Source organism: Rhinolophus sinicus, chromosome 17 (genome assembly GCF_057876585.1).
Source record: "Rhinolophus sinicus isolate RSI-liver-muscle chromosome 17, RSI-T2T, whole genome shotgun sequence".
Lineage (NCBI taxonomy): Eukaryota > Metazoa > Chordata > Mammalia > Chiroptera > Rhinolophidae > Rhinolophus > Rhinolophus sinicus.
Genome location: NC_142517.1, coordinates 99,113,664 through 99,132,849, shown reverse-complemented (window position 1 = coordinate 99,132,849; position 19,186 = coordinate 99,113,664). Strand labels below are relative to the sequence as shown.

The following is a 19,186-nucleotide window of genomic DNA, read 5'->3' as shown; positions in this document are numbered from 1 at the left end:
CCGGTATTCAGATATACTGTGTTACAAGCAAGTATCAAAATGATGGTAGCTTTGTTGGTATAATACCATTATCTTGGTCTTTTAAGAGTTCTAAACCAATGCCTCTTAAGGTCAAGATCAAGGATTCAACTATTCAATTTATATGAAAACAAGTTACAAGCCTGAATAGTCTGTGTGTGCCTGCATCAGTCACAATACCACATTGTGATACTGTTAATCTCCCATTGTAAAGTAATTTCTTCTAAAGATCAAATGATAATGCTGCATGGGAATTTGTCAGTAAAAGAAGAAATTACACAAACAAAATGCTTCCGAACAACTAAAAACAAAACACGCAGACCTTGCAAAAAAACAAAAGGCCATTCGAAAAGATCCACTCAGAATTATAAAAAAAAAAAAGACAAAAACTTGGGAGAAAAAAAAAAGTGCATTTAATTTATCTCATCATTTCTCCAACTACCACAGAGAAACAGCACTTTTCTACAGTAGGAAATTAATCTTAAAAAAAAAAAAAAAAAATCTAAGACATTGTTTTCTATTTTGCTAGAAAACATTTTCTTTATTTTTGTATAGTATTTCCTCTAAATATTGATTTCATCAAATAATTTTTAGAATATTTAAAAATATTTGTATTTTATACATTTATGTGCTTTATAGATCTGTACATTTTTACTTGGAATATATTAAATATTTAGTTTTGGCCAATTTTGTTTTAAATTTTAAGAATGCCAAAAAAAAAGAAAAATCTAATAAATACTCTATTATTAGTAGTACCATTTCAGGATATATATTTGAGTATACTCACATATATATGGATTAGTGTTATTTTGCTCAAATATGAAATTACTAGAGTTCGTTTTAGTCATAACTTTAGTGAATTGGTTTGGGTTACTTGTTGGTTTCAGAGTTTTTCCAGCTTCCTGCCAAGAAGGATCAAGCCCAATCAAAGTAGGCAGGATAGGCAGAGGGAGAGTGAGCCCAATCATCTCATTTACCTTGAAAAAGGTATACAGTTATATGCACAGGTGGTTGGCTCCCCAACCCCAGCGTTGTTCAAGGGTCAACTGTTTATATGTATACAGTCGTGTCTGGCACAGGGGTAAACTAAATTGGTACCCATGGTTATCTGAGTGATGAAATTTCAGATGATTTTTACTATCTTCTTCATACTTTAAGATAACTAAAGTTTGCTTTTTTCAATAAGCATATCTTATTTTATAATAAAATATCAATAACAAGTATGATATTGTAATAAAATTACAGTTTAATAAAAATGCACTAACCTGTTGACGACTCTGACTCCCGCAATTTCTGAGATGCTAAAAGTTTTTCCTGCAAAGCTTTCTGGGCAAGTTGTGCATCCCATTCTTCTAGTTCTTTTTCAAATCGCTGGTTGTCTTCCTCAACAAAATCTCTTAAATCTGGTGGTAGTGTTTCTACTCCAACAAGGGCCTGCCCAGTTTCTTTATTAAACTCCTCTGCAAATCATATTTCAAAAACTAATATAAAATTATGGATTAAAGGCAAAATGCAAAGTTCAAAATAGAATGCATTTCAAATATGAATTATTACAATTTAACAAATCAATGTTACCTAAAAATTCAAACTCAAACAAATGCTAAGCAATGATGCAAGTATTTGATAACGTGTAAGTAATATTCTCAGCTTTTATATTTAATCCGAAGAGTAAAAAATGAAACAGACATAGAGCCAAAATTGTTACGCAAATACTGACATAGTACTACTTTTTCTATTTTAGGAAAATACCAGATGTTTGATTATTCATGAAGTAAAACCTATCACAAAATGAGAAGAAATAACTCATAACCTTATTAAGCTCAAAATAGAACTATAATTCTTTTTCACCTGAAGCAGTTAAGTATAGCAATATATTTATATGTAATTTGAAAACTAATCAACATAGCAAGATTTTTTTTTAATATTGCATAAATGTTATTTAAAAGAGTTACTCAACTTCTACTCCACACACACAAAATAAATTTTAGTTTTCTGTCATAAGTGGACTGCCTAGGCTAGTTTTGCTGAATGGTTTAAACAAAAGGAAAGTTGATTTTATCAGTTTCAATAAACCTTTATTGTTTTCTATATGCAAAGCCTATATTAGAATATGAAAAATAAAAAGACTAAGACATAGTATGACATAGTGCCACTTCAGAGTGAAGTGGGAAAGACAAGTCAACATACAATTCCAACACACAATAAGTGCCCGATAGAGGAATGCTATGAGAACACAAGGAGGGTTACTATCTGGCAGACAAAGAAAACTTGGCAGAGCAGATGACACCTAAATTCAATCTTGACAGATGAGCAGAAATTAGGCCAAAGAAGAAATACGAACATAAATGGCAAAAAATAAAAATAAAAAGCATAAGCACATATAGATATAAATGTGTGAAATAATTTGGTGTGAGCAGAATACAGCAAGAAGTTCAAATATCAATAAAGTTTGAAATGGACAATGGTCAGAAACAGAGTTGGAGAGACAATTAGAGGTCAAAACATGGAGAATGACAGGCAAAGGAGCTTGAATACGAGTCAATGTGTGATGTAGTCATTAAAGAATTTTAAGCAAGAATAAACACGTCACATTTACATTTTATAAGTTACTAAATAATTAACTTTGAATACAAAATTTATTCCTGTTCTCAGCCCCAGTCATATACTTTTCAATCCCAATTTACTCACAACAACCCAGTAGCACTTCCTAACCATATCCATCACTCTCTGGATGAATTACACTTAACTAATCATGCCAGAGACCAGAGTCACATAAAAGGACTACTTATTTAAAAATCTACACCACCCTATATATTTCAAATTCTTACCTTGTATTAAGAATTGTGCCTTATCATTTATGTACATTAAACAGTATGCACTGGCATTTCTATAACCACCAAAAGAGTCCCTCACTAGCTCTTCCCATGATGATTTTGTCACGGCAATATCATTGTACTTCATCCACCTGTTTTCACGGTGATCAAAAATGTATGCCCAGTAGTGCCCGGCATTAGCTTGGCCTTCATGAACTAAAACAGCATGTAAGCGATACGGAACCTAAATGTGAAAACAGAAGAGTTAAACAGCAGTCAAGCAGTCTATTATACCATATTCCATGAAACCCACAAACTATCTGGCTGGAGGATACCATAGGAGCATATACTTTCTAACAAGAGAAAACTGGTTGAGATTAAAAGTTTGAAGAAAAATAAACTATAAGATAATAAAAAGAGGGGAAATAAATAAGCTAAAGACATGGATAGCAGACAGGTGTATAAATAAGATGATTTTCAAAACTCTGAAAATGTATTTGTATGCATGTATTTGTTGACCAATTTCAGTTATTTCTTCCAAATAAAAAACTTATGATGAACACTTTTATTTATAGTAATGATTTTTCTAAATCTTCACAATTATAAATTGATGGCTGAGTTTAACAAAATGACTTATATAATATATATCAGAACTTAAAATGTAATTGAGCTCTATACTTTCTCCTATAATCTTAATAAACAACCTTGTAATTTCTCCCATAATATTTTATCTTTAACTATTAAGGTGTTTTGGAAAATTGTGATACATCCTATTGTAAAATAATAAGAGTAAGCAATAAATACAGTATGAAAATATAACTGAATGGGGGGAAATATTAATATGGCTTAAGTGCAGCAATTTAATAACACAACATGTAAGGAAAATTAGGTTAAGATAAATAAAGATACATAAAAATATGTAAACGATTCTGATAACATTTACTAGCTCAAAATTTAACTTACTTGGATCATAGATTTGTCAGAGTACATTAATTCGATTGTTCGATGGATTCTGGATATGCTTTCCTGTAAATCTAAGAATAGATGTCATTTAATGATTAACATCAAGTATGTTTTACTGAAACTTATAAGGTAGGGACTAAAGGTTTTCTTACCAATATGTTAGAAGAATAAGGGAAGTTCCCTAAAACTGTTCTTAAAAACATTACTATTTGGAGTCTGTATAAAAAGAAACATAGATCTCTTTAATAAAAGATATAGCATAAATGCATAATTAAAAAACAAAACAAACATGGTTCATTTAGAAAATGTGCAGAACCAATAAAACTTAACTTTGTTCAAATCTATAAAGGCAGGCTTCAATCAAAATTAAAGCTAAAGCCCCTTACATATTTACATAAAACAGAAAAACTTTAGAATAAAATAAGTTCACATATCATATACCCCGGGGGTGCCAAAAAAAATGTATACCCATGACTTGTATTCATCTTTTGTTATCAGTATATATTGAGTATTTCAATTTTAATACAGTTTTTTCCTTTCTTAAAATGTATACACATTTTTTGGCACCCGCTTTATGTATATGTAATTGAGTAAAAATTCACTATAATCACCAATGGAAATAAAATTACGAGACTCCCATTACACATTATTTCTACTTCCAGTAGAAATCTACCCTTTGTTACAAAATTATTCAGAGTCACAGGTATTCATAACTATATTGTCTATAATAATTTAAAAAACTGGAGACAACCTAAATATCTGTCAATAGGGAAATGGTTAAATTGTAGTATAATGGTATAACCACATTATACTGTGAAGTTGTTGAAAAAAATCAGGAACAAACGACGAACGACTACAAAAAAGTGTGAGTAACTTTAGAGTGGGGAACAGCCTTCCTAAGCCTGAGACAAAAATCAAGTAACCATAAAGGAAAAAGATAAGACTCCCTTCCCAAACATAAGAAAATCTACATTATAAAAATGAAACAAAAACAAACATAAAAGAATCAAATAACAAAGACAAACAGGGGAAATAGTATTTGCAGCATACACTATAGGAAACAGGCTAATACCAATAACGTTACAGTTTCTATTAAGCAATAAAAGACAAATGGTTCAATATAAAAAAATGAGTACATGTCACAAACAATAAATTTATAGAAAAATAAAACTACACTCCTAATTAAGGAACACACTGAAATACCACTTTCTTTCAATTATCACACTACCACAGACTAAAAAACGCCCAGGGCTCAGGAGGACGTTGAGATGGGCTCTCTCATACAGTTAGTGGGAATGTAAATGTGTTCAATGTTTTGTGGGGACAATTTTAAAATAGCCAAATTTAAAATATATAAACTTTGGAACAGAAATGGCACTTTAAAAAATATACCATACTCACAAAAGTGTGTAAATACGTATGCAGAAGACCAGCCCTATTTTCAGTATCAATATAGAAATCAAATAAATTACATCATATTAATATGTTACAATATTAATCAATTGCTTAAAAAATAATGCTAACAGCTGATATCAACAGGGATGAAAGAGAATAAATAAATATTCCCAGGAAAATCTTCTTACCTGCTCCATGTTATATTATCAATCCAAAACCTTATCACGTGAATGTCTTAAGTTCCTCAAACTTACAATGACCCTAAGGGGACTCACATACTCCTACTTCCTGCCCCCGCACCACGCTGCCAATTTCTAAACTCTTCGGTGATTCCTACCATTATGAATGACTAAGGGAACCATCCTTCATTCCTCCCTCTCTTTTCTATGACTTACACCTGTCAGTTGTCTCCAAAGAGTATTTTAAATCCGTTAATTTCTTTCCTTCCTCAATGCTACCTAAATGTCAAAAGTTTCCTAGCTTCCCTTCTTATAAATTTTACACAACTAACACAATCTGCCAAGTTCAGTAGAAAATTATCCCAAACCTAGCACAGTGTCCAGGAAACACTATGTGCTCAATTAATGTGTGCTAATGAATTTAAATACAAAAAAATTCCCTTATATATAAAATACACTAAGAGAAATATTTACAGTTTCTAATGCTAATTGTCATAGAACTGCTCGTTACACGTTGTCTGTTAAGCATCAAGTTGGGCATCTAAAATCCAACAATCGATATTGTTTAACATAGTTCCAATCTTTTGGTATAAAACAGTAGTGATTTTTAAATTTAAATTTGAATTTTTAATTTTAAAAATCCTAGGTTTTCCTTTTTCATAGGTCAATAAAATTGGGGGACGATAATAGGGTATTATATTTTTGACATGTAAGAAAAAATTATAATTAAATCTACCATAAAGTGTTAACATCACTTCATTTTTAAAAAGGACATTTTAACAATAGTAAAGTGGGAAGGACATAATTTCAGAATAAAGGAGAGAGCCTTCCAAGAAAGGACAGATGGCAACTTAACACCAACACACATATGCACACATACCCCCCACAGAGCACTGTCCTTATTTTTCTTATTTTGCTACATGCCAGTTAAAACTAATTACAAGCTGGCACCGAACTCAGAGATAGTATTTGGAAATCTCATTAGATCAGAGTGAAAATTAAAATTCACATTTCTAATTCTTAAGCCTAAAGAAAAATTTTTATCACTTGAGCTTCACAGTGTAAACATCAGGTGCTTGTAAAGCACATACTTTATATGTACAAAATACGATGCTGTGTGATGTTTCACCCATGGAGTAGCTGTGAATACCAGTTTGATATAAATTTAGAGCACTAAACTAGAAAATCAGACCATCTGCTATGACATTCATCAGTTAAGTAATCCAGGGAAAATCTTTCGGTCTCGCTGAACCTGATATTAAGATCATAAAAATGGGAAGCCAGACTAGTTTATCTTTCAGAAAACCCTTCCTAGAAGAAAAATACTTTAAATATTTACATATGAAATCCAGAGGCGATTTCCCTTCCCAATTTTAAGTTTATATGTAGCCATCTGAGGCCACAGTAACTAGGCTATGAGAAGCTTCTTACCTCTGGTGTCATTTTCTATTTCTGTCCTCCAGCGATGTAAACAGCTTTCTAGCACAGAAAGTTCTTCTTCTGTTATGTGCCTTGGTGCTGGGTGCATGGGCAAATCTGGAGGTACCCGAGACTGAGTGAATGGTTTGTGGATTACTGATCGGGATGAAATGGCAGCTACTGATGCAGGTGACGTGCTTGGCAGTTCTGAAGGAGGAGCTCCCTGTGGTTCTGTTGTGCTGTATTTTTAAATTATAAAATATTGTTAAACTTTCCAAACTGAAGCTCTGGGCAAAGACTGTGCCAAACACATGGCATTAAATTGGCTTATAATTTCAAAAGGAAAAGGTCTTACAAAAAGAAAGAAACATGTAGATTAATCTAATATTTTAAGGAGACTCTTAACATCTTAGGACTACATTATTGTAAGGATGAAACTGTAGCATTATAGTAGAAATGGCTTGATCATATTTACTAAAAAAAATCTTATGTGCACCAAAATTATAAAGACCTTCCCTTGCTAATACTTACCAGCTTACACTACAGAAGAAAATTCTAATTTAACAGTATTATTTTCATGAGTAAAAGGTTGAAACATATAACATACCAACACAACTTAAAGTATAATTCTGGACAGAAAAAAATATGACGAAAAATGCAATCTACAAAAATAAAATCGGTTGAGACAATGAAATAAGAAAGCACCCAGAAGACATACAATCTTCTAAGTGAATCTAATCTTTATAGAGTTCATTAAAATCACCCACAACATGCATCTTATAAACCTTCTTTAAAGGGTATCAATACATTGTTACGTAATATAGGTAACACACTGTCTCTTGTATCAAAAACACTTTTTACCTTGGTAATGCCTGTGATGGTATGGAACCACTAGGTGGGGAACTAGCATCAATATCATCAACAGGAGAAGTGCAAACAGGTTTACTGGAGGCAAATTCCAATGCATACTGTAGAACATCTACCAACGGGAATCGTTTGGGACCCGAGCCATAGCTTAAATATCTGTTAATCATAAAATGTATAATGCTTTTATTTGTATATAAAGCAATTTAAAAAAAAAAATTTTATAGATCATGATAAAAAACACTTCAATGAATCTTCCGAGTGAAATTAATTTTGCTTACTAATGAAAACGGCAGGACTGAATATACATTGAAGAAATAAATTAAATAGTCTCCAAAGATAGGAAATCAAAGCTAATTAAGACTGAATATGCGTACAAATTGTTATAAATATTAAATGCTGCTCTTAAGTTGTAACCCAACAGGAAAATGAAGTGACAGTTCAATCTCCTGAGACTTTATTTTTAGATCTGTCATGTGGTCTCAAGACCAAGATGGTGACTAGTATTATCCTACTTTTTACCTCTGTTTGTTTTTCAATATGATTACTGATACTTTTTAGGAATAATAATTATTGAAATACGATGTATTATTTTTGTATAAAAAGTTTTAGGGTATTAATTTTAAAATTAACACTAAAATAAGGGAATGCAGATTAGGTTAGAGGTTGTAAACTGGGCCACATTTCAGCCTGTGCACTTTTGTCTGAACTATAGAATACTGACAGTCTAGATTTTGGTTTTTTTTGGAAACATTCTGAAGCCCTAGACAACAGAGATGACATTTCATCATGAGACCACCCACTAGTCAGATGGTAGCCACTCCACAGGGATGTGCTCTCTCAGCAACCCTTGTCCACCACTTATATTTGACTTGCTTCCCTTCTTTATAAAGCCTCCATGAGGCCCTGGTAGGGATGTGAGTTTGTGTCTTCTGTGCTAAAGAGGAAAAGTCAGCCACTGTCTGTTTTAATGGAATCTCAAGAGTAATAATTAGTCTTATGAAAGAAGAAATCTCAACTGTAGATTAATTTAACTTTGTATCTATTTTCAGCACCATAAGCATTACCTGTCGATAGTGAGAATATTTAATTTTAAACACTAAAATAATCTTAAAATGCCAACTATAAATTATTTTGAGTTTCTAAGAGATCTCAAAACTAAACTATATAAGCAAAAATTATCAATTCACAATGATTGTCTACTCCTAGAATCATAAATTACTCAAGGCGAATTTAAAATGCAAGATTCTACATAGTCACTAAAATATGAATTCCTATAGATAGCTCACAGTTCTGTAAAAGTTACAATACCTTTCTAATCTTTGTTGTAATACTGTGAGATAATCTTTTAGTCTCTTGATCTCTTCCCTCTTAATTCTTGTTATTTCTCTGTTTCTGTGCATGTATCTATCAGGAAAAAGAAAAATAGCAATCATTAGTATTTCTAAGTATCATGGAAGTAGATACAATATTAAGTTAGACAATACCACAAAAGATCAATTTGTTCAAATTTCATAATAAAATACCAAGAGAGTACAAAATAGTATTTTTGAAAATTCTGACAGAATTATAATACAAAGTAATTTTTAAAACTTCCTTATTACATTATTCCCAGTAACTATGCCTTTCTAAATAGAAAAAGACTCCCATTTTCCTTGACAAATGCTATTAGATATATTATATAAAAAATAAAGATTAATTCTAAGCAACATTCTTCTCTAAAAACAATAATTCTTCACCTGGTTACTAAACTGTTTCAAAACTAAGTCATGCTGTAAACCATACCTGTCCAGATATAAAACTTGAGGAAATTCTAATTTGTTATGAATTTTTTCTGGTCTTCCCAATGCCTGATTAAATTCAAATCTTGACAATTCAAATGTTAACACAGGTGGTAGTTCGGTAAACCAATGCTGTAAGAAAACAACAACAAAAACTTTAATACCACCTTTCTGTTTTCTCTATTCCAATTTTAGGTGCAGAATATTACAACTGGCATTTTCATATGCATCATCACAATGCTGACATCACAAATAACTGAATGAGTATGCAATTTAGTTAAAACTCAACCTCTTCTTAAAAATTTTCCACACCTCTTGAAAATTCCAAGGATAAGGATAACACACAACCAGGAAAGAGAAAAATCTTCTAATGACTCTCCTTCTCCCAGGATAATTGTTCATATTAGAATTTCTAACCCAAAGAGAAAGCCACATCTTAGTAGCTCAAATTTATGTCACTATTACTACTATAAATAGTACATATACTTATTATAATCAACCACACTGTCAAAAACCTGTGACAAAGTAACTTGTAAGATATAGTACACAAAGGAAAAAAGATTCATAGCATAAATGATCACAATACTCATGCTAAAATCTAGAAATTGATACTTTCCTGTTTTAAATTTAATTTTCCTACTGGAATTTTGACTAATTTAAGAAAAAGATTTATCACTAACACATATAGAGTTAATACTTACCATAACTATATTTAAAATCATTTTAAATGACTAGTAGTTAAAGAATCAAATGCCTCTGCTAAGAACCAACTCCTCAAACTTTGGTAACTTGTTCAGTTAAGCATTGAATACAACAAAACTTCAAAAGAAAATTACTTTCATAAAACAGATTGAAGTTTTACATGAACATTACTTACTTAAGAAAGAAAAATGAACAAACTTGTGAAATGACAAGTACAGAAATATAAAGGAATGTAACAAATATGTTTAAAGTACTTATTATAAGCCTTGAAATATATGGCTTTTTGCTACTGTAAAAATAAATTGCTACATACTACATTCTGTGTGATACTTTCAATTGCCACCACACAAATGTCAATAAGCTAAATGTACACTAATTTAAACTTAAACATCGAAAAAAAGCAACAACGAGGAACATTTAGCAAACTGGATTTAACTAAGATCTTGAAAGTTGCTACTTTTCTCTAATAAAGCAATAAAAGTAAATGGTTATTCAAAACTATTTATCTCTCCCCAAATGCTCATGATTATCTGAATCGAGGTTTCCTGAGTTGGATCATGGTTTATCTTTTGCTAAAAGTTGAAGTTTAAGGAATTTGTTTAATTTTAAATGGGTATTACCCAAAGTTGACTAGAGAAAAAATCTAATATCAAAACATCTCTTAAGTTTTACAATTTCTTGAGCAAATTTACTTTTTTTGTTCTCACAGGGCATTGGCAAGAATTTTAGTATTAATTCACACCTTAAATTCCTATTAAGAATTAAAACATACCCCATATATATCACAAAGAATATTTTTGATGCCTTATGATATCATTACTACATTTTATTATAAAGAAGCATATAAGTATATTTCAAAAATGAATACCTTCATATTTTATTGCAATACTTTAAATGTCACTATTAAAATTAAACAGTCATATACTTTAATTCATGGGAACCTGTAAGTGCCAGAGGAAATGAAATGATCCAAATTGGGGACATGCTTCTCTGTAGATCATGAAAAGTCCAGGAAACAGCTTTTATACCTTATGAAAAGATGTTCATAATATGCTATGTAATATGTCTCTAATTGTGTGAATGCATTTCCTCTAACGCTAGTGACAGTTTCTTACTACTACAGAAGTGGAAGGATTTCACTTTCTCCTTCTCAAGCTGATGGGGACAAGAGGAGACAACCAGGTACTTCCTAAATTCATTTTTTAAAATGTTATCAATATCTTTAGCTCTACAATTTTAGGATTTACAGCAGTACCTAATTAGAATATTAAATAATGTGGGGCCGGCCCGGTGGCTCAGGAGGTTAGAGCTCTGTGCTCCTAACTCTGAAGGCTGCCAGTTCGATTCCCACATGGGCCAGTGGCCTCTCAACCACAAGGTTGCCAGTTCAATTCCTCGAGTCCCACAAGAGATGGTGGGCTATGTCCCCTGCAACTAGCAATGGCAACTGGACCTGGAGCTGAACGCACCCTCCACAACTAAGATCGAAAGGACAACAACTGGACTTGGAAAAAACTCCTGGAAGTACACACTGTCCCCCAATAAAGTCCTGTTCCCCTTCCCCAATAAAATCTTTAAAAAAAAAAAAAAAAAGAATATTAAATAATGTAAAACAATGAGACTTTTCTTTCAAAATATTATTTTTCCATGCAACAAAAAACTATATTTACTTCTTTTATCTACCTGGTACACAACGCTTATGAGACACAGGTCATTAAAGGTAAAAATGATGCTTATATCCTCCCTATCCCGAAATATATTTATTATTATCCCATTATATAATGGACCTAGAGGAGTACTAGGTCAATGCAATTAATGAATAAACAACGTAGATAATCAGCATTGACAACAAAGGCACTCCTGAATTTACCATGACTATAAATCTGACCTGTTACCATAAACATTTTCTAGTATATAGTCATTTTTATGAGTTATAACAACTGATTTTTCTGTTAATATGTTTTAAATACCTTGCTTTTGTGAAATTACATGAATGCAGAGTAGGAATAAAAAAACAGACCTGCCATTTCAAATCCCCCTAGAACACCAAACAAAGCCAGGATGTAAACTAAGAATGAGAATCAAAAACTTCCTATTCCCAGTCAAAAATTAGTTTCAGTCATTTAATTGTCTTTACTCATCTGTGCTTTCACTTTAAAAAATAAAATTTCTGTTTTTGTTTGGGTTTTGGAGGGAAGAGGAGATGAGAATGCAGTTAGAATAAGAAATGGTTAATTACATCTTTTTTAAAAAAAACCCCACAATTCAGACAAAAGCAATTCATTCTCAAAGATATAAGAATCCAGTCCCTTTTTAGATAAACACAGAGATATCACTTAATATTTATTAAGCACCTATTCAGGGATAAAGACCTCAGGCACTTTTCTGATAACACTGAGACATTTCACTCATTCAGTCTATGACTATGTATTATGCGGTTTTATTTGCAGTTCCTGTACTCTCCACGAGGGATGCAGCAGTGAACGGCACAGATGAAAGACGCTAGCTTCATGCATGGAGCTGACCAAGAGGCATCTGCTTAACGACGACTGATTCTGGAGCACACGATCTGTTCTTTGCTTTCTATTATAGTAACACTGCCAGATGGATAAATACATGGATGGGTAGAGGGACATACAGATGGAGCCGGAGGGACAGAGTTGGGTGACCAGACAGACCAGTGAACACAAATACATTTTTATTTTTTAAAACTATTTATTTCTTGAGAAAGTAAGCTCTTCCATCTGACCTTCATGAAATGACACAGCAACTCACAAAGAGTCTGCTGTTGCCTATTTAGGCATGGACAGATTCCAGCAACGTGTGATACAGGCAACACCCGTTCATCTGAGTCCAACCGAACATCAGTGTTTTCCTTCTTTACTTCCAGGACTAGCACGCTGTAAAGACTAGTATTTTGACTGAAAAGTCTAAAAAGACTCAACAATGTCCTAAAGGAATATTTTAACAGCAAATTTTGAGATAAATTGTTTAAGTGACAATTTAACACAGGTTATAGACTATATTAACTGCACAGGTTTCCCACATATGTCTAAATTACATCATTAAATTCAAACGTATTTAGAGTATGCTTTCTCAGTTATGAGGCAACTATACAAATGGAGCCTGCCTTAAATTGTGCTTTACACACTTTAAAAAAGACCAGGGGAGAAGGGGAATAAAGCAGATGCTAAACTCACCTCTTGGCCTGATTTTCCTGAATTCTCTGAATGTAAAGATTCAATTTCTCCTTCAATCATAGCAGCTTCTAGGCACTCATGTAGATCTTTGAACCCATTGACTTGGAGTGGATACTGACCAAACATTTCAGTATTTTCAAATTTTTTACCTATAGGAGGGAAAGTTAATTAAATTAATGTTCTTCAATGTGACATCCTAGCTGCTAAATATACCGTTTCCCCGACAATAAGATCTAGCTGGACAATCAACTCTAATGTGTCTTTTGGAGTAAAAATTAATGTAAGACCCAGTATTATGTTATATTAATTATATTATATTATACCCAGACTTATATTATAGGAAAATAAGACCGGGTCTTATATTAATTTTTGCTCCAAAAGAAGCATTAGAACTGATTGTCTGGCTAGGTCTTATTTTCAGGGAAAACACTGTATATATGAATTATCTCCTGAACCTGAAAACTGTAACTCTATATTCCTGAGAGTAATGAGTTAGTGTAATTTTCCTGATGGTTTACTCACATACATATGTACATATGTATATTCACATCCAGCCAGAAATATTTATCACACACCCATATGTAGTACGTATGTAATTATATAGATGTGTGTGTGTGTGTGTGTGTGTGTGTGTATTCTTTCAAAAAATACCTTCTCAGGGCAAGATACTGTACTAAACACTGAGAATATGTATAGCAGTGAACAAAAGAGAGATGGTCCCTAAGCTGAGGAAGCTCTCAGCCTCTTCTGGAAGACATCATACACATTATGAACACATAATTGTTTACTATTATAAGTGTTATAAAAGCTGTGGTGTGATGGAATGCTGTGAGAAGGTATAAAGAAGGGAGCTAACCTATTCTTTAAGGCCAGAGGGTAGAACAGAGACTTCCATAGCAGAATGACATTAGTTGACATTTGAATAGTGAGGGGGAGTTAGCCGGGCCAGAGTTTCAGGGAGCTACAGAGTATTCTTGGCCAAAAACAGCATAGGTAAATACTTTAAGGATGCAACGAACATGGCACGTTCGTTGAACTAAGAAGAGGACAGTAAAGCTAGGGGAAGCAATGGAGAGATAAATGGAGAGGTAATGGGTGGGTCAAAATCTACAATCCAACAGCCCTTCTTAAGAATTTTTTTTTCAGTATGCTTTGAATATAATAGAAAATCACTGAATAATTAAACCTAGGACTAATAGGGACAGGTTTACGTCTTTGAAACATCCTTATGGCTTCTGTTACGTGGGTGGTAGAGTGTTAGGAGACTATTACAGAATCTATCTAGAAATACAGGAAGCGTGGTAAAGGGTGATAATAGTAAAAGGGTACAAAAAGATCAATTTAAACATTCACATATTTATACACATATACAAGAGGGAGGACCAGTAAGACTTCATTGGCTGGCTTATAGACAGGATCGGGGTAGACCAGTAGGAAAGCTATCAAGATTGATATTAGAAAACATCAACGGATTGCTATTTATGTACTGAAAGGGGCCCACTGAAGGAAGCGTAAAAGATTTTTTTCCCTTTTGTTGTAAGGCAGTAGTGGCAATCATCGTTTTAGAATGGCCCATGAAATCTTAAGTTGAGAAGATATTGGATATATGAGTCTGTAACTAAGATTAATCTTCTGGTCTGAAGCTATAAATTAGAGAATTGCTGGGTTACTGACAACAGGAAACCAAGGGAGTAAATGAGACTGCCTAGGGAATTAGCAAACAGGAAAAGGAAGAGGGCCTCAGCTGAGTCCCAAGTTTCTTCTACATTTAGATATAAGAAAAAGAGACTATAAATATAACTTCTAAAATGTACCCACAGAGGCATAAAAGAAAAGCCAAGAAACTGGTGCCATAAAAGCCAGAGAACTGTTTTTAAGAAAATAGGAAAAAGGAGAAGGAGGAAGAGTAAATAGAATTAATAGCTGACATGAGTTCAATGTGAAAACTGAGAGGCTCCAATGAACTTGAACTCATGTAGGAAATCAATAACCTTAAAAAGATTATTTTTAGAAGAGGTCTGGGGCCAGAGCAAAAGTGGGATAGTTTGAATACATGGGGAGTTAGCAGGTGAAAACAAACTTCTTTCTTCAAAGGAGCTGAACTCTGAGTAAGATTAACTGAAAAAGAGTGAGTGAAGGGGGAAGTTTTTTTTAAGATATGAGCTACTAGACGGTGTTTAAATACTAATGAGGAAGACACATTAAAGAGGAAGAAGCTGAAGATACAAAACAACAAACCAACACCCACCAGATCACGCATACAGTAAGTCTGAGTGAAAGCATGAAGGAATGAGACTCTGGGCACATATAAAGAAGAGCCTTTGATATAAGACTAAATAATTCCTTTATTAGTCGGAGGGACAAATAAAAATAGCGTAGTGCTATTAGGAATGGATCCAGATTGTGAAGCCTGAAGCTCATGTATTTGATAAAGTCATTTTTAAGAGCTATGATACAGTATTACAAACACAAAGGTAGATTCAGAGCTTTAGACAGGATCCATGGTTAGGTTCCATCAACTTCATGGTAAATCCATGAAATCTGAGGTAAGGTAGTTCTCAGACAATGAAGAGACAAAGAAGTTAGATTGGAAGTAGAAAATATGGAAATTGTTAATGCAGAAAACGGGATAGAAAGCAGTGATTAAAGAAAATAAGGATGACTGGCAGGTAGGGTTACAGAATTGGGACTAGTGAAACTTAGTATCTACTACAAACCCTTGATCCATTGTAGTTAGCCCATTTGAGTGACTTTCCCCCAGCAACATTCAGGTACTCAACACATGCAGAGAGAAAATGAATAGCTTAATGAAGGTCTGAGCCTAGCTGGAGAGATGGTGCCAGCAGGGAATGAGGGAAAGGGAGCTTTAGATATTTATAAGAGTAATTATAATGGACAAGAAAGGAAGTGAAGAAAAGGGCTGAGAGGAACTAAATGGAGGGCTCAACGGAAAAGTTGAGGAACTTTTGCAATGAGGGTACTTCAGTAAACAAACCGAAAATCACCCCCATGTGGGAGTCACTGGTCTAAAAGAAAGTATTAGGAAGATTTATGTTAAGTGATAAGAAAGTGCTCTAAAATAAATTATTTTTACTGAAGCAAACACATAGTTCATGTGGAAATGTATTAAAATCACATTTATGTAGCACAACTTTTGAAACAACTTAGTAATATCAAGTACAAAGACATCAACACTGATTGACATATTAAGTATTTTAATAACAATCACTTTCAAGAATTAAGATAAAACAGGTAGAAATGCTCATGAAGGGTATTAAAAGTAGTGCCCGGTAACAACCCCATTAGAGCTACTCTACTGCTTCAGATACAGTGCTCTACTTCAAAGAAAAATCAGTATGACAGTATGGACATTCCAAATTTAATGTACTACATAAAAATATTCCACTATTATAAACTGAATATTTAGCATTTGAAGTAAACAAGGACATACTGACACCTCAATATAACCTTTTAAATGCCTGAGACCAAATCCTTAGTCTCTGCTTTTTTCCGAATTCCACACTATAAAACGATATTCAAACAAAACTTCATGGGAATCCATTACTTAAGATTCTGAAGAAAAAACAATTTTCCAAATTCTATACTTTGGGTGAACTTTCAAAAGTTCATGCATTGGGCCATTCAGAAAAAATAAGTGTTCAAAATGTATGTTTTGGAACTTTGTAATATTATTTGAAGTGTATCTACTGAGTCAGTTCCCTTCTCTTGTTAGAAAAATCAAAGAGCAAGTGGTTAGGCCCCGACTTTAAGTAACAGGCATTTAGGGTAGATGGGAATAGTATCATTCTTAACTGATTTTTTAGGAGATACGCGTACAACTCTTTCTTGAAAACCAGATGTCTAAGGAATTTTATAACAACCCCAAAACCGGAATACCCTGATTATGCTAAATTGCTAGATGCAACTTTCAAATTCAGATTTGAAATCCTAAAAAAAGTGACCATCATACCAAACCCTGTATTCAATTATAGTACTATTTTCAAAAGATCCACCAGTTGCCCCCTTAATCTCTGTACCCCAGCAAGTCACAGATTTACAGAGGCCTTCCCAGAGAAAGGACAGCAGGATCATGTTAACTAAGTATCAATTCGCACGTGGTAATGCATGCACTCTGCACCTTCGTTTTCATTCACTCAAGTCTGTGCTTTCTATATAAATGATTAGTAGTAGCAATGCAACAGGCACCACAGATAGAGCAAGTTAAATTAAAATTAAAAACAATTCAACAAATAGTTACTATCAAGACAAAGGAGCTAACAGGCAATATCTTTGATTGTAATAAAAAGTAAATGTGTAACTGTACCTTCAAGTACTCCAACAGCTAGGAATCTTCCATAGAACAACTCTACCATGGGGTTCTTTGGCTTCTCTTCATCCCTAAGACATGTTAAAAAACATAAATGTGGTTATAATTTTGGGATCTGTAAATTATAGGGAAAACATTAAACGAACAATAATACATGTCAAAACGATAACGTTATGTGGTTATCATGAGATGAGGTCTGGTATTTAGTGTTATCTTGTGCAAGGTATTTAAATTTACTGTTCCATTTCTTCCCCTGCCAACTGAAGATAATAATGGTAATTGAACTCACAAGGCTACTTTAATGGTTACAATGAGTTACTATGTGGGACGACTTTGCAAGAGGACCTGACAGAGTCTGTGCTCATGAAGTGCCTTATCTTCCTATTATCATTATATATTTCAATCTTGGACTTTAGTCTGTACACCTCATGCTTATCTGGACTTGTTGGGAAGGGAAAAGCTATTCTTGGGTGCCTTGTCCACCTTCTGAGTTGGAGGAGTCACCAGCGTTACTGTCCTGTCAGAATATGTGGACTTGACCTATGGTTGTCCACCCTGGTTCCTCTCTTGTAAAAGCCCATGTTCCTTGGACCTTTAGGGCTATAACACCAAAAATTTATTGCTCATTTTCCTTCAGATGCAAACAATGTCTGTATCCCAATCTATGACACTGAGTCTCTTTGAAGTTCTCTCAGTAATTCTCTTGAATATTTTACCCTGAAACCCCTACTTCCTCCTATCAAATCTATCCCAATTTTCTGTAAAGACTCCATACAGGACCCTATCTTCAGCACACAACTCCCCATTGGTGTTTTATCTATAACTTAGAAGAGTGACCCTTGACTGTTTCCTGAAACCTTGCTTCTTCTGAAGGAGTCATTTTATTCTGATTTTGGAGATCTTGCTTATTATTTACTTACTGTTAATTTTCTCTGGGTCTTAGTCACCTCTTCTGATCTAGTAACTAACAAATTATCTCCCCCTTTTCTGAAACTGTTTTAAGAGTAGCTAGAACTTTTCCATTTCTTCTGAAATCTGAAGTCTTAACTTGAAATTTCATGTCCCTCTCCTCATTGAATCTAAGGAAAAGAACTGGGCAATAAGGGATTAGTCCTTGCAGATATCATTGTTTTGATCTTTTTGGCTAGATTCTGATCTTATAGTGGAAAAATAAAGCTACCCAGCATGTGTGGCCACAAATTCCAAACAGGTTGTCAATAATATAGAGGTAACATTTGGGTTCCCATAGGTCTGTCTCAATTCTTATTTCTCTGTTCACACTGAATGCATAAGAGGAAAAAAATAAGTGCTATTTACAGATCTTCTAAAACCCCATCACTAAATTTCATGGTAACTTACGTCTCCTCTTCAGCTTTCATTTGGAAGGCATCTTCTAACCAATCTAGTAATTTGTGTGTAAACTCACTCACGTCTTGCTGTGGAAAGAAAAAAATCTTGTTGATATTTAAGTCCACAAATAAAGATACTAAATATTGCAACCTAAAATTTACAGCCAGACATTCAC

General features: G+C 33.4%; 1 protein-coding gene across 8 annotated transcripts in view; it reads right to left on the bottom strand.

Moving 5' to 3' along the window:
• USP25 (ubiquitin specific peptidase 25) overlaps window positions 1–19,186 on the bottom strand; it is a 116,929-nt gene that overhangs the window by 35,389 nt on the left and 62,354 nt on the right. For all 8 annotated transcript variants that reach the window (XM_088794180.1, XM_019748900.3, XM_019748902.3 and 5 more), the window contains 10 exons: window positions 19,021–19,097; window positions 17,659–17,732; window positions 13,335–13,483; window positions 9,437–9,564; window positions 8,963–9,058; window positions 7,649–7,810; window positions 6,800–7,026; window positions 3,795–3,865; window positions 2,847–3,075; window positions 1,284–1,478 (listed from right to left, as the gene is read on the bottom strand). In XM_088794180.1, coding sequence (XP_088650306.1) covers window positions 1,284–1,478; window positions 2,847–3,075; window positions 3,795–3,865; window positions 6,800–7,026; window positions 7,649–7,810; window positions 8,963–9,058; window positions 9,437–9,564; window positions 13,335–13,483; window positions 17,659–17,732; window positions 19,021–19,097 — 1,408 coding nt within the window. The remainder of the gene's footprint in view (window positions 1–1,283; window positions 1,479–2,846; window positions 3,076–3,794; window positions 3,866–6,799; window positions 7,027–7,648; window positions 7,811–8,962; window positions 9,059–9,436; window positions 9,565–13,334; window positions 13,484–17,658; window positions 17,733–19,020; window positions 19,098–19,186) is intronic.